Here is a 14,932-nt window from a genome sequence, read left to right as displayed (position 1 = left end):
GACTTTTTCTTCTATACCGCTTTCCATTTTATTAATTTCTCTTTTTCAGAATAGACGTTAAAAAAAAAGTGCTAATAATTTGCACTCTGCTCATGGGAAGTAAACATAAACAAGTGAGCGTATGTAACACCATCAAAATATTTTAAGCCCATTCTGATTTATTTTATTAATCAAATATTTATTTCTTAAAAAAAGAGGCTGAGTAATCAAAGTGTAATTATATTATGTAAACTCTTTTGATTAAGCAGTCCATGGAAACCATTAACTCTAGATGATTTCTTTTGTTTTATAGCCGACTTTGGTTTCTGTGCCCAGATCACCCCTGAACAGAGCAAGCGAAGCACCATGGTTGGAACGCCTTACTGGATGGCACCAGAGGTGGTTACGCGGAAAGCTTATGGCCCTAAAGTGGACATTTGGTCTCTGGGTATTATGGCTATTGAGATGGTAGAAGGAGAACCTCCATACCTCAATGAAAATCCCTTGCGGGTAAGACTGATTAAACACCAGACTTATTTTAAGGAAAATACTTTCCTTTAAAACATTCACTTAGAACCACCTTGTGCCAGTCACTGCCACAGATTTAGGATACAAAGTCTCTTCCTTATACTGAAATCATTTGTTTCTGGTTATTGACTCAAATAAGTCTGTTGTTGTTGTTGTTGTTATGTGCCGTCGAGTCAGCCCTGACTCATAGCGACCCCTCCTTGGGTTTCCGAGGCAGTATCACTACAGAAGTAGGATTGCCCAACCTTCCTTCCGAGGAGTGGCTGGTGGGTTTGAACCGCCAGCCTTCTGGTTAGCAGTCAAGTGCCTTAGCCACTATGCTACCAGAGCTCCCCAAATAAGTCTAGTAAAGAATTTAGAGAGTTTTAGTATGCTGTATGGTTTCTAATTTTGCATATAATTAACAACTTACTGACTTTTCTAGAGAAGTAAAGATTCCTCAGTATGCGTATCAGGTTATCAAGCTTTGAATCTTGGCCTCTACCCCAGGGTACAGAGAATAAGAAAAAAATGTTAAAGCCCATATTTAAACAAAGAAATGAGGATCCCAAGATATACATAAGGCCAGTGTACATTTAATACTATTCCAGAACTGAAGTGGAGAGTTTAGAGTTATTTTTTCTTTTCCTTTTAAATGACCATATACGGCTCAACGTTGATTACTAAGGAAGTACAAAACAAAACCACAATATGTTACTGCTTCATGACCCCTAAAAAGGTTATGGTCCAAAAGATGGATGATAACAGATGTTGGTGAGGATACGGAGAAATTTGGACCTTCATACATTGCTGGTGGGAATGTAAAATGATACAGATGTTTTGGAAAACAATTGCTGTTAGATGCCATCGGGTCAATTCTGATTCATAGCCACAGGAGGAAACACTGCCGGGTCCTGTGCCATCCTCACAGTCATTGCTGTGTGTGACCCCATTGCTACAGCCATTGTGTCAATCCATCTTATTGAGGGTCTTCTTGTTTTTCACTGACCCACTGCTTTACCAAGCACAATGTCCTTATCCAGTGGCTGGTCCCTGCTGATAACATATCCAAAGCACTTGAGATAAAGTCTCACCAGCCTCACTTCTAAGGAACATTCTGGCTGTACTTCTTCCAAGACAGGTACATCCGTTCTCTGGCAGTCCATGGTATCTTCAGTATTTTTCTTCAACCTGTAATTCAAGTGTATCAGTTCTTCACTCTTCCACACTCATTGTCCAGCTTTGGCATATTGCAAAAAGGGCAGGGAGGGCACATGTTCTGACTTCCTCTAACCCCACAAGAGGAAGACAGAGTCACTATCAATAACCCAAGGCCTATTCCTGCAAGGCCAGACATGTTGCCTCCCTCCAGCCCTTCCTCCCAAAGTACCCACCACCTCTCTCCTGGGTTCAGTTATTCGCTGCAGTGGCCACACAGAACTCACAGATGATGGGGTTTATTAGGGAAGCACGAGCTACAATTCAAGTTCAGGAAAAATCCTCAGTCTCTCCCAGCCCGCCATCTCACACAATCTCTCCCAGCAGTGTGTGTCCCTCAGTGTCTCTCTCAGTAATGCATGCATGTCTCTTGCAAATCTCTTTCCTGCAGTACATGTCTCTTAGGGGCACGTCCTTCCTCAGCCAGCAGAGAGCAACTTCTGCCTTTAGGAGGCTTCGTTTTGAGCCCGGCAGAATGGCCAAACCAACCTATCATAACATCAGAATTCTAACCACCTGAGAGAGAGTAGGAACTTGCCAGAACATTGTTTAGTGCCACTCTCAACAGAAATACCCCAGGTGGATAACATTTACAATCAGGAGCTCCTCAGTTGCTCATGGCAAATTCCACCTCGGAGTTTACAAAGACTGATGGGTAGAAAAGCCACATTAAGTAATTTACTACACCACACATATGTATGGGGCATTTGAAAATACCATGGCTTGAGTCTTGCGCATCTTAGTCCTCAAGGTGACATCTTTGCTTTTTGATACTTTAAAGAGGTCTTTTGCAACAGATTTGCCTAGCGCAATACCCAGCAATTTCAATCCTAAGTATATACCTAGGAAAATTAAAAGCATATATCCACACAAAACCTTAGACATGAATGTTCAGAGCAGCATTATTCCTAATAGCCTGAAAGCAGAAACAGCCCAAACGTCCATCTGTTGGTGAATGGTTAAATCAAATTTGTTTTATACATACAATGGAATATTATTTGTCTACAGAAAGGAGTGAAGTCCTCATACAGGGCTACAATGTGAATGAACCTTGAAACATTATGCAAAGTGAAAGAAGCCGGAAACAAAAAGCCACATGTTATATGATTCCATTTATATGAAGAGTCAAGAACAGGCAAATCTATGGAGTCAAAGTAGATTAGTGGTTGCCAGGGTCTGGGGGAAGAGGGGAATGGGGATTGACTGCTAACGGGCACGGAATTTCATTTTGTGAGGATGAAAATATTCTGGAATTAGACAGTGGTCATGGTTGTATATAACCTTGCATATATCCTGATAGCACTAAATTATACACTTTGAAAAGGTGGTTTTTATGATTTGTGAATTATAGCTGTCAATAAAAATATAAAAAAGGAGCTTAAAAAATACCATATATGACTACAGACTAATTATATTTAAAAAAAAAAGAGGGGGGACATTTTCTAGAATAAGTTAAACATGAAATAAACTGAGGTACAGATGCCAAGGAAGTGATGACATGAAAGGAATCAAGGTCACTGGAAAGATCAGTGGGATTTAGGAAAGACAAAAATTGCTGGCATTGAGGTACTGGGAGTAGAAGAGATGGTAAAGTGTAACTGAAATTAAGAGTTGCAGTTATTAGCATTGATGAGGTGTAGGGAGTGACCAGGTGTGTAGCTGAGCTGAGAGCATCTGAGGAGAGAAGGGCACGGAACTACTGAAATCATCACAGATTGTGACCGAGTAATGTTAGAGATAACAACAGGGAGCTACCACTGTTGGTGGATGTTTGGAACAAAGAAAGGTGGATAGAGTTTAAAAGCCCAAGAGTTACGGTGGGGGGGGGGGGGGTAGAGCTCTCAAAGAGACATTGAGGAATAGTCAAAAATGACACTCTATCTCCAGGCCAAATGTACAAAGGTATGGGGAAAAAAGCACTGCAGGGAGACAGAATCCTCATGAGAGAGCCAGGCCTCGATAGATTAAAGAAGTCAGGGGAATGTTTGTGAAGAGATTGAGTATTTAAGGGATTTTGCTAATGACTGACTAAATTCCCGAGCATTTCAAGAGTTTGGGAGTAGGGAAGTTGCAGTGCAGTGAATTACTTGGTATGGCTTTTCTAACCATAGTCTTTGTAACTCCCACTGGATTATTGGGTGGGACCATACAAATAAGGTGTGTAGAACTCTTAATAGTGGGATTGGTTAATTTTGTCACTCTACCAGGCTTAAAATGAGCCATCCTAGAAGCAGAGAAGGGAATCTCACTGCCATCAAGAGGGAAGAGCTGGGAGTGAAGTGGAATGTGTCCTTGGATCTGAGATCCTTGCTCTGGACCTCCTTGGCAGAGGCGCTTGGCAGAGAGATGGTCGCGGTAGAACCAAGAGGCACAAGACAGAGTGGCGGGCTTACCTGGCTCACAGAGTGAGAAAGCTGAGCACCCTTGGGCAGGAGACTTTCTGACGGAGTGGTGTGCACCTAGATGTACCCATCAGTAGAGCTAAAAAACCTTTGTAACACTTGTCCAAGCGGGGCAGAGGCCAGGCCAGGGGCCAGAGAGGCATGTCTGAGGGCACAGTGAAGGGGAGACTCTTCCTGATTGAGCAACTAACTGTATCCTGAGTGAGTCTGTGGACCTGAATTGTAGTCTGTTACTTCCCTAATAAACCCCATAATCGTGAGTATTGTCTGTGAGTTCTGTGTGGCCACTGCAAGGAATTACCGAACCCAGCAGAAAAGCAGTGATTACTATAGGAGGGACAGTTAGTATCAAAATTGTTAAAAAGGCTGGAGGGTGGTGGCATGTCTGGCCTCATAGGAATAAGCCTTGGGCAGCTGATGGTGATTCTGTCTTCCTCTTGTGAAGTTAGAAGAGGTCAGAAGATGTTGCCTCCAAGTCCTTTTAACAGAAGCTGTGTGAAAAATTAAGGTCAGAAAATGGGGTATGCAGAGCTATATGGGATTTAGAATGCAGAAGCTAAGGGAGTGGCTGCACATCCTGGCTATAATCATTAACATAAATGAAGATAATGAATATAATAAGATTGGTCCAAAAGTAGAAAGAAAGGAATAGGAGGAGCATACCAAGATTTTATGGGACTCCCTTTCAATCCCTTCTGATGGAAGAGGAGAGGCTTGAGAACAGTCTTACGGTGTTAACTGGAAATTATTATCTCAGAGATGATTTCTTAAAATGTAATTAAATTCTTAGAGGGTCACTATGCATTGGAATCCACTCGATGGCAACAGGTTTAGTATACTGAGACCTTACTCTGAAATTGTGTAGTTGAAAGGACAAAAAAATAAGGTGTATCACTTCAAAATAGCCAAAGCCCCAGGAAATGAAAGAGAATTCTGTTTATAGAAGATTTTCAGCTGCTTTAGGTATAGAAAGAATAACAAAATTATCATTTTGTAATCTCTAACTGATTCAGGTGAGGATCACAATGGATCTAAAACCACTAAAGATTGAGGGAGAATTGTATATTTGCAAGGTTTCATAGTATCATACACCTCTTCCCCAACTCATGTTACTTGGTAGTTCCAGGGTGAAAACTCCAATGGGGAAATCTGGCTGCCATCTTAATGCAGAAATTAATTTTGGGATTCCTAAGATTGGAACAATCAGACAGTATCTGCCTTCTGAAGAATATCAGTATGAAGTAGAATCACCTAAGAAGTATTCTTACTACAGTGTTTAATCTGGACCTAATTAAGCCTGCACACCAATTTCTACTTTATAAGAAAGAAATGAACAGGATAAAGAACACAGTGGGAAAAATCCAGAAGGTGGCATATTCTTTAGGAAAAATGGCCCTACTTCTTCCACAAGTCAATGTTATGAAAGAAAAAAATGGGGAAGGCGCCCTTATTTTAGATTTAAACATGACGAAGCAATCAAATACAATGTGTGGTTTCTAATTGGATCAGGTTTGAACAAAACTGCTGAAGACTTTCAGGGACAATGGTGGATTGTCTATATAAGTATGGACTAGCTATTAGAGATTATTAGCAAATCATGAATAATTTTCAGTAGGTAGAGGAGCCCTGGTGGCACAGTGATTAAAGTGCTCAGCTGCAAACCAAAAGGTTGCTGGTTTGAACCCTCTGCTCTGCAGAAAGATGTGCCATTCAGCTTCCATAAAGATTTACAGCCTTGGAAACCCTGTGGGGCAATTGTACTCTGTTCTGTGGGGTCATTATGAGTTAAAATCTACTCAACTGCAGTAGGTTGGTTTGGTAGGTAGAATTAGCCAAGTAATTAGCAAAAAAAAATGTCCTGATACATGTAATTTACACTAAAATACTTGTTTTTTTTAATACGGAATTAAATGAAAAAATTGGAGGAAGTGTCACGTAATGAGAAGAGAACTTAGGCAGCAAGGACGCACTCATACGTTGATGGTTTGCATGTCAGTTAGTGTTCTTTAATTTTTTTTAATTGGCAGGATGGGCAGAAGCCTTAAGATACAATTAAAGAGAGAATCTTAGTGACCTTGGGTTTGGCAATGAGTTACTTGCCACAACAACAAAAGCATGATACATGAAAGAAAAAACCTGATAAAGATGAACTTTATTAAAATTCAAACCTTCTGTTTTGCAAAATATACTGTTAAGAGAATGAAAAGACAAGTCCAGCCTGGGAGAGAATATGTGCTAATTATATTTGATGAAGGACTTATTTCCAAAATATACCAGGAACCTTTAAAATTCATCAGTAAGAAAACAATTTAAAAATTGGCAAAAGATCTGAACAGACATCTCATCACATGAGATATATAGATGGCAAATAAGCATATGACAGGATATTCAACATCATGTATCATTAGGGAATTACAAGTTAAAACCACAGTGAGATTACCATTACATACCTATTAGAATGACTAAAACCATAAACTTCAAAAAACTGACAATACTAAATACTAGCAAGGATATGAAACAACAGGAATTCTCATTCATTGCTGATGGAAGTGCAAAATGGTACATCACTTTGAAAGACACCTTGGCAGCTTCTTACAAGCTTACCATACAGCACAACAATCATGCTTCTAGGCATTTGCCCAAATGAGTTGACTACTTAGTGTCCATACAAAAATCTGCACATGAAAGTTTATAATAGCTTTATTTGTAACTGTCAAAAGCAGGAAGCAACCAAGTTGTCCTTCAATAGATGAAGGCCATCGGTACATTGGAGTATTATTCATCAATAAAAGAAATGACCTAGTAGACCACAAAAAGGCATGGAGGAACCTTAAATGCATATCGCTTGGTGAAAGAAGCCAGTTTGAAAAAGCTACCTATGGTATACTTTTGTCTATGTGATATGCTTTCATCTATGTGAGCAGCAGGGAAACATTGTCTAATACAATGCTAGAAGATGAGCCCTAAAGAAAGTTAAATAATGAGTAACTGGCAGGAGTTTGTGGGTGGAACTTGAAGCCAGGGAGTAATAAGTAGGTAGAGTAGAGGGTATTTTTAGGGCAGTGAAACTATTCTGTATAATACGGTAATAGTGGATAAATGCATGTCAAAACCCATAGAACAATAAAACACAAAAAGTGAACTTTATGTAAACTGTGGGCTTTATTTTAGTTAATAATATGTCAGAATTGGTTCATCAGTTGTAACAAGTAAACCTCACTAATGTAAGATGTTATTAATAGGGAAAACTGTGGGAGATGGGATATGTATATAGAAACTTGTAGAAAATAGTCTATTAATTAAATAATAATTCTATTTTTAGGAATTTAAAGGAAATGATCAGAAGTACATAAAGAATACAATGAGGTTTTGATGACATTATGAAGCATCCATATAAGGCATCATTCAGTTTCGCCATTAAGATGATTATGTAGATGTAATCAGCTATTAGTTATAAGACCATGATATAACAAGCTTTGGGGTTTGTTTTATTTTTTTTTGTTTGTTTTTAAAGAAAAGATTTCAACAAATCCCATTGTTTTGAAATGCATATGTGTGACTTGAAAAAGGCTTATAGGAAGGTAATGCATTACATATCTGATGACGGTGGGACTGTGGTCCTTCGGTGGGACTGTGGTCCTTTTTCTTTATATGTTTTTTATGTATTACAATTTTGTTTTTATTTAATGTTTTTAATCAGTATGTATTACATTTATAAACTTCCCCCAGAAAAGAGATGAAGTTAATTCTGTTTTAAAAAGAACTTAGGTATACGTAACATCTAGACATAAAGGAAGAATACCAAATGTAAATGAATATGGACAATAATAATCTCACTTTAGTAGTTTCGCATTTATGATGATGATTGTCTTTAAAGCAGTAAAAGATCCATAAACATAAAGTGCTTTCTTTACCGTATGGATGACAGAGATGTTCTGTTTTTAGGCCTTGTACCTGATAGCAACTAATGGAACCCCAGAACTTCAGAATCCAGAGAAACTTTCCCCAATATTTCGGGATTTCTTAAATCGATGTTTGGAGATGGATGTGGAGAAAAGGGGTTCAGCCAAAGAATTGTTACAGGTGAATATGGAAATAATGACATTTTTGGAAAGAGTTGACCTTTTTGAGTAACCAACAGAACGTTTACATGGGGTAGTCCTAAAGCACTTGACTGCTAACCAGAAGACTGGCGGTTCAAACCCACCAGCCACTTCTCAGAAGGAAGGTTGGGCAATCTACTTCCGTAGTGATACCACCTTGGAAACCCAGGGGGAGGGGTCGATATGAGTCGGGTCCAACTTGATGGCACACAACAACAACATAGATCACTATTAGTAGGGCAGCTGCTGCATTTTAAGATTCATCTGCTAAGAATAAAATACTAATGATAATAATGATGAATTTTTGCATATTATCAGTTCTCAGACCTAATTACTGCTGGCAGGGGTCATTGAACTCTGTATTTCATGAATAGTAGAAGAACTTTTTAAAAGACTCTGCTTTCAGCTATAAAAAGGATATGTTGATTATGTTGGTTTATACAGATAATAAAATGTGTTGTTTATTATATAAATTATGACCCATAGAGTAGTCTTAGGGGCTTAATTGAAAGAAAATATTGAGTGTCGGATGACATTTATACCTTTCTTTTCCTCTTTCCTGGCAGCATCCTTTCCTGAAACTGGCCAAGCCACTGTCTAGCTTGACACCATTGATCATGGCAGCTAAAGAAGCAATGAAGAGTAACCGTTAACATGATTGCCATGGCTTCATATTCTTTCTTCCATTTTCTGAAAGAAGTCTGTTAATATATGAAAATTATTACTCTTTTGGGGAGTTTGAAAGAAATGGTCTGCGTAACATGGAAGATAAAAGCAAACTACTCCCCGAAGATAGCCAAGACAAGATTTCAAGAAAGAATGATGACTTTGAATTGACCCCCTTCTTTAGGGTCCAAAAGGAATTATGGACTGAATCACTAGCCTTACATCTTTCGGCACACAGCCCACCAGGGCCATTTATCATGCTTGAGATTTGCATTTTATTTTATTTTGCTGACTTTGTTGTAATAGATCCCATTCATTGTCCCCTTTGGGGTATCTTCAGTACTTGAATGACACATTCGAGTTTTCAGAGTATTTGTTTCATCTGCCAGTCATATTTTCTCTCTTCTTCATAATTTTCTTTTTCCTTGACTTGCTCCTTTTGAGTTGCATTGAGAAGTTTTTCTCATGCCTAAATTCAAGGCAAGTGTGATAGAAATTATGTAGCTCCTTATATTGGCAAAGGGGCTAGATACGGTTTAACTTTATATAGAGGTTAGGACCAGCTATTATTATATGTACTTTTTCAGTTCAGAACTTGAACTGAAGGAAGGGAAAAGTATGTGATTTTTACCTTTTTTAACAAATGTGAAAGAGTCCATTTTAGAAATTTCATAGTAGTGAGTTGTTTGGCTTTTGTTACATGTATAGAGAGAAAACTAATAATCTATATTTATAACTAAATCATTGAGTCAGAAAAAGAATCTCATTGACTATTTGTCTTTATAGTTTTGTCTTCCTTTCTACCTGTTTCCTCTTCAGACTTGGCTTCAAGAACCAAAGTGATTGATCGGTTCTTGTCCCAACGTGGGCTTTATGACTTTGGTTGGTGCCGCTACCTTATCCTCCCTATTCTCCTTCCTTTTGCAAATACATTTCTGTATATGTTGTAAACTTAGGCATAGTTGTTCATTTTTAAAAAAATTAACTCCACCCGCACCCCTAGTGGCAAATAATTTACAATGCAATAACTGTTGAATTTGCAAAATTTAGAAGTTACCTTTTCCCACTCCCCCTCTCCCATGTAAAGGAGAAGAATATTTGAGGATAGCAGACAGAGTGGGACACTTGAACCTTGAAGAATTAAAAAGGAATTGGATGACATTATATTCATGAAAAGAGAGGAGTGCTTGTTATATACAGATGCAGTAAACTATAGAGGTTTACCATAAGTCCCATTATCAACATCTTAGTAGCTGAAAGAACTTAAGTGACAAAATACTTCACTGCATGAATTCATATGTTACTTTTTTTTTCAAATGAGAATATTCAAGTAAAAAACTGGAGAAAGGAAGAAAAAAGTGAAATGTGCTTGACAATAATAATACATATTTTTATTTTAAAGATTTAAAAAAAAAGAAAAAACCAGGTCTGTGACCTGTATCTTGAATTATTAGAGTGCACTCTCCTGTCCTGTCCTCTCATCTCTCCTTGCTGCTCCTGTCATTGTTTTGTGTTTAAAGGAGGGATTGTCCCTTCTGATACACCAGCAGCCACACAAAAGAAAAAAAAAAACTGTGGTTTGGTTCTGGCAGTTCATTACCATCACTCCTAACCAATGAATTTAACACCTCCCTGCCAGCCTGTAGTAGTACAAATCATAAATAAAGGCTGTTTTGATGTTTGGGGTGCAGTGAGAACTAGCAGGGCTTTCTATCCCATTATTCCCGTAATACCTGTGTTAGGGTAATAGGCATAAGGATAGAAATGGCTGTTTTTAGGCAGGTTTTTCTTAAAAATTGGTAAAATAATTAACAAAATGTTTATCTAGAGCACTTAGGGTCTCTGTTTTCAATTGATTCTTGATTTCATTTTTCTCTGGATTATATTGGCCTTCTGTAGCTATTACTAAATTATGGAAAACAAGCCAGTTTAATTCTGGTGGAAAGCTACAGTGCCCTTTGGGTTCTAGATTGGCATATTCATTGTAAACAGTTATCTGGATGGATTATGATAAAGAAGATGCTATCAGTGAAATAGAAAACCCACTAGATGATAAGACTCTGATCATCATGACCACCTAAGAAGGCACTCATGCATAAGTCATAAAGACCATAGTCATTAAACACAGTGCCAATGCCCCATTTTGATGCCTGTGACTCAGCAAAGGGCTTTTCACTTTGTAGAAGCAGTTTGGAATTTATATTTACAACTTTTTTGACGGTTACCTGCACGTCCATTGCTGGCAACGGACTTTGTCATTAAATCCTGACTCCTAGTTTAAGGGAGCCATACTGTGGTTTATTCTTTACTTACTTGGATAAACTAACCTGTAGTTGAAATATATTTTGGTTAATTATGGAATGTGTCATTTTAAAACAAAATAATCCTAAAAGCAATATGGAATTGTGATTTATTAGTTAATTTTAAATTAAAATGTTCCGATCATGTTGAAAAAACAGTTATACCTGAATCAAGATTTATGGTTTTTTAGTAGTTGAATTCACCTTTTGTCATCACTGTAGAATGACAATTCTCTTTTAAATCTGAAAGTCGTCTCCTGTTAATAGGATAATATTATATAGTATTTATTACATGTCAGACTCCCTGGCAGTCTTAAAGTCACCTGTACCTTCATTCCTTTTGCTGCCTTTGTTGTTGTTGTTGTTATTTGCCATCGATTTGCTGCCTTTAGGACAGCTCAAACTGGGAAGCCATGAAAATGTTGACTATTTTGTCCTACTGGGAATAGTAAACAAGGGATCCTGCTAGCAGAAGAAACAAAGGCTGACACAACTCTGTCCTCATGTGTTGAGTGCCTGGCACACAGTAGGAATTCTTTTCCTTTCAACATACAAATATTAAACGGCTTCAAATTTCCCTAGTAACTACCAGTCCTAAATGAAACTGTGCCTTTTAACAAGCAATTTAAAACTACCTGTGAGTATGTCTTTGTAGGGCTCATTTAAATACATGTTTATATATTCTGTATTTTCGCTGGAAGAATTTTAGATCTGATCAGGCAGTAGCTGCAGTTAGAAAAATGAATGCTAAAGAAGTTGCATCAGTTTTGGCATCTAAACTTTTAAAAACACTGAGGATACCATATCCAAGTTCAAATGTCAAAAATTCATGTTAGATTATGGCTAAAATCCTCTAAATTAATTTCTTTTATTTTAAAAGTAGATTGTCTTCCTTGTCTCTACTGCCCTCATGATAAATATTTAAATAGTTCAAGCAGTTTTTCCACATTGCATGGGGGGGCAACAAAAAAGAAAATACATCCATACACTTTTCCTCACCGCATTTATTGAACAGTGTGGCAGAGACCCTGTGGTAGATGTAAGAGTCAGAAAAATCTAGCATTGGCCTGGCCTTCATCTTTGGTAAGAATGAGTGGCTTTTTTTTCCCCCACCCTTTTATTTTGGTAGATAGAAATTAAGTAAAAGTGGCTTATCTTTTCAAATTTTATATTGCCTTTTATTTTTAATTTAATCCTGTTCTATTTAATTGTTGCATTGATATTAACTGCTGTATTTGATGACTTTATTCAATAATTTTGTTCTTTCAGGGCTAGAAATAAACTTTTTTTTTTTAATGTTATTTTCATTTTTCTAAACTTTAATTTTTTCTTTGGGTCAGAATAGCTTAAAAGAATAAGGGTTAATATTTCTAATAGATTTTCAACTAGTATTCTGGTATTTTTAAGGATAAGTGTTTTTTAAACATGTCTGGTAATGGATTACAAAGCTCCAAATTAGAAAGATTTTCAGAAATTTGTGTCTAACAAGCATGAGCCGCCCCTTTTCTACTTCAGGTTCAGAATAAATTTTTTACAAACGTTCCTTGCTGTCAGACCTAGGGCAGCACTTCTGACCTGTTTGAATGCCTTCAATAACTTGGCCTGAAATTCTCATGTTTACCTGGCTGGTCTAATAAGGATTTAACCAGAAATTCTGTGTTAAATGCACTAAGAGACCATTTCACTTATACTACTTTAAGGCATCACTTTATTATCTAAATTTAGTTTGGAATGTTGCCTACCCCAACATGCATAATAGCTACCATAATTTTATAAACTTAATTCATGATGAGCACCTTTAAGAAGTTGATAGCTAAGTACCTTCTTGGCATAGTTCTTAAGAACAGAAAACTACATCAAACTAAGCAAGAAATTATGGTCTTGCAAAAGATGATTCAGGATCCTCATTGGTAGATAGTTTACTACTGAAAAACATAAACTACCTTTTTGTAAGGGCGGATGGGCAATGACTGCTTTTGAAATGTGTTTGTAACATTATAAAGCTGTTGAGTAGTGCTATTTCAACACTTGTATTTCCTTGAACTAATTATAGCAAATACTTAAAAGTTGATACTTTTTAAGAATTGCCTAAGAAAAGTTGAAAGATTCCAGGATGGTCAATTTGATAAGCACTATTTCTAGAAGCTTAATGCATGCTTTTCGGAAGGGAGGTTGGGCAATCTACTTCTGTAGTGATACAGCCTCGAAAACCCAAGGAGGGGTCGCTATGAGTCGGGTCCGACTCAACAGCACATAACAACAAGAATGCATGCTTTACTACTTTGATATAAAAATAAGGAATTATTTCATGCTAACTTAAATAATAAGTTTCTCTTTTGAGGAGGAGGAATCATCAAACAATGAAGGGGAAGCTTCTTAGGGTCTTTAGTTTGGGTTTTATCAAAATAATATTCATAGATTAAAAACTCAAATAATATTTAAGAAGTTGAAATAAACAGTGCTACTCCTGGGTTTAAACTTCCCCACCGCTGAGTCCTGCTCCAGAGGGGCATCAGCTTTTAGCTGTTTTTTGAAAATGGGGGAAAAGAAAAATCCACTATGGTTATCAGGTGAATTCTGATTGCAATCCAGTGGTGCAAATGGCTAAGTGCTTGACTACTGACCAAAAGGTTGGCACTTTGAACTCACTCATGCCCCTTGGTAGAAAGGCCTGGTGATCTGCTTTTAAGAGGTCACAGGCCTCAAAAATCCTGTGGAGAACAGGTCTCTGTGCACATGAGGGAAGCCATGAGCTGTGTTTTGCATTTACTAATCTCCACATTTCTAAATTACATGCTTTACAAATATTTCTTGACATTTGTATATATCTATTGTTTGATTAGTAATCCATTACTGCAAAGTTGATTCCGACTCATAGCAACTCTTACCACACAGGGTAGTACTACCCTGTAGGGTAGTAAATCTTTATGGAAGCAGACTGCCACGTCTGTCTTCTGCAGAGCAGCTGGTGGGTTCAAACCACTGACCTTTCAGTTCACAGCCAAATGGTTAACCACTGCACCACCAGAGTTCCTATTAGATTAGTAGTCAGTGCTTATCTCATGACTGTATCAAAGCGTTACTCACTTGGGCCGATTAATTTATTGTTATTACATATCATTTCTTGTATAACTTTGTTTTTCCTGTTTTTAATTTTCATATCTTTCTGTTTCTAGTTCCTATCACTAAGTTTTCCTGAACTCACCACACAAGTGCAAGTATCCACATAAGACTATTTTCTATACAATCTCATGTAGCAGATAATGAGTTTCTTTTTCTCTCCTGGAACTTTGTTGGGGCTCCAGTTTGGACTGTTTTCCTTTAGGCCGCCTTTGCCTCTGGCATCCTGGGACTTGATTTCACCTCTCCTGGGTTAGATCCTTTTCTAAACACCATTTATCTTCTTTGTGCTTGCTTTATTCCTCCATTTGGACGAGTACATCCTCCACTAGCTTCTGAGAAAGGGTATATGAGAGATAAGATTTTTAAGAGCTGTCTGAAATGTCTCCTATTTGATAATATAGGACTTCAGGTTGAAAATCATTTTCCTTGAATTTTGAAGTCACTACCTCATTGTCTTATATAACCTACCATTTTTGATGGCAGATCTTTATATGTGACCCTACAGCCCTGGAATTTTGGTTCTGAAATTTTACTATGAAGTGCCTTGGGAGGAGGATATCTATGTTTTTATTATTGTTGGGCATTTGGTAGACCCTTTTGGTTACAAACTCATTTCCTTCACTTCTGAGAAATT

At 37.5% G+C, this 14,932-nt stretch overlaps 1 protein-coding gene across 1 annotated transcript in view; it reads left to right on the top strand.

Annotated features, from left to right (window-relative positions):
• The window catches only part of PAK2 (p21 (RAC1) activated kinase 2), a 55,185-nt gene extending 46,323 nt beyond the window's left edge, over window positions 1-8,862 (top strand). Inside the window, exons 12-14 of the mRNA XM_007957103.2 lie at window positions 293-489; window positions 8,052-8,189; window positions 8,776-8,862. Of these exons, the coding sequence (XP_007955294.1) occupies window positions 293-489; window positions 8,052-8,189; window positions 8,776-8,862 (422 nt within the window). The remainder of the gene's footprint in view (window positions 1-292; window positions 490-8,051; window positions 8,190-8,775) is intronic.
• Window positions 8,863-14,932: the final 6,070 nt, after the last annotated feature.

Source organism: Orycteropus afer, unplaced genomic scaffold, assembly GCF_000298275.1.
Source record: "Orycteropus afer afer isolate SDZICR_OR568_19922 unplaced genomic scaffold, OryAfe1.0 scaffold00703, whole genome shotgun sequence".
Taxonomy (NCBI): domain Eukaryota; kingdom Metazoa; phylum Chordata; class Mammalia; order Tubulidentata; family Orycteropodidae; genus Orycteropus; species Orycteropus afer.
Note: the sequence above shows the minus strand (reverse complement) of the source record. Positions and strands in the feature narration are given on the sequence as shown.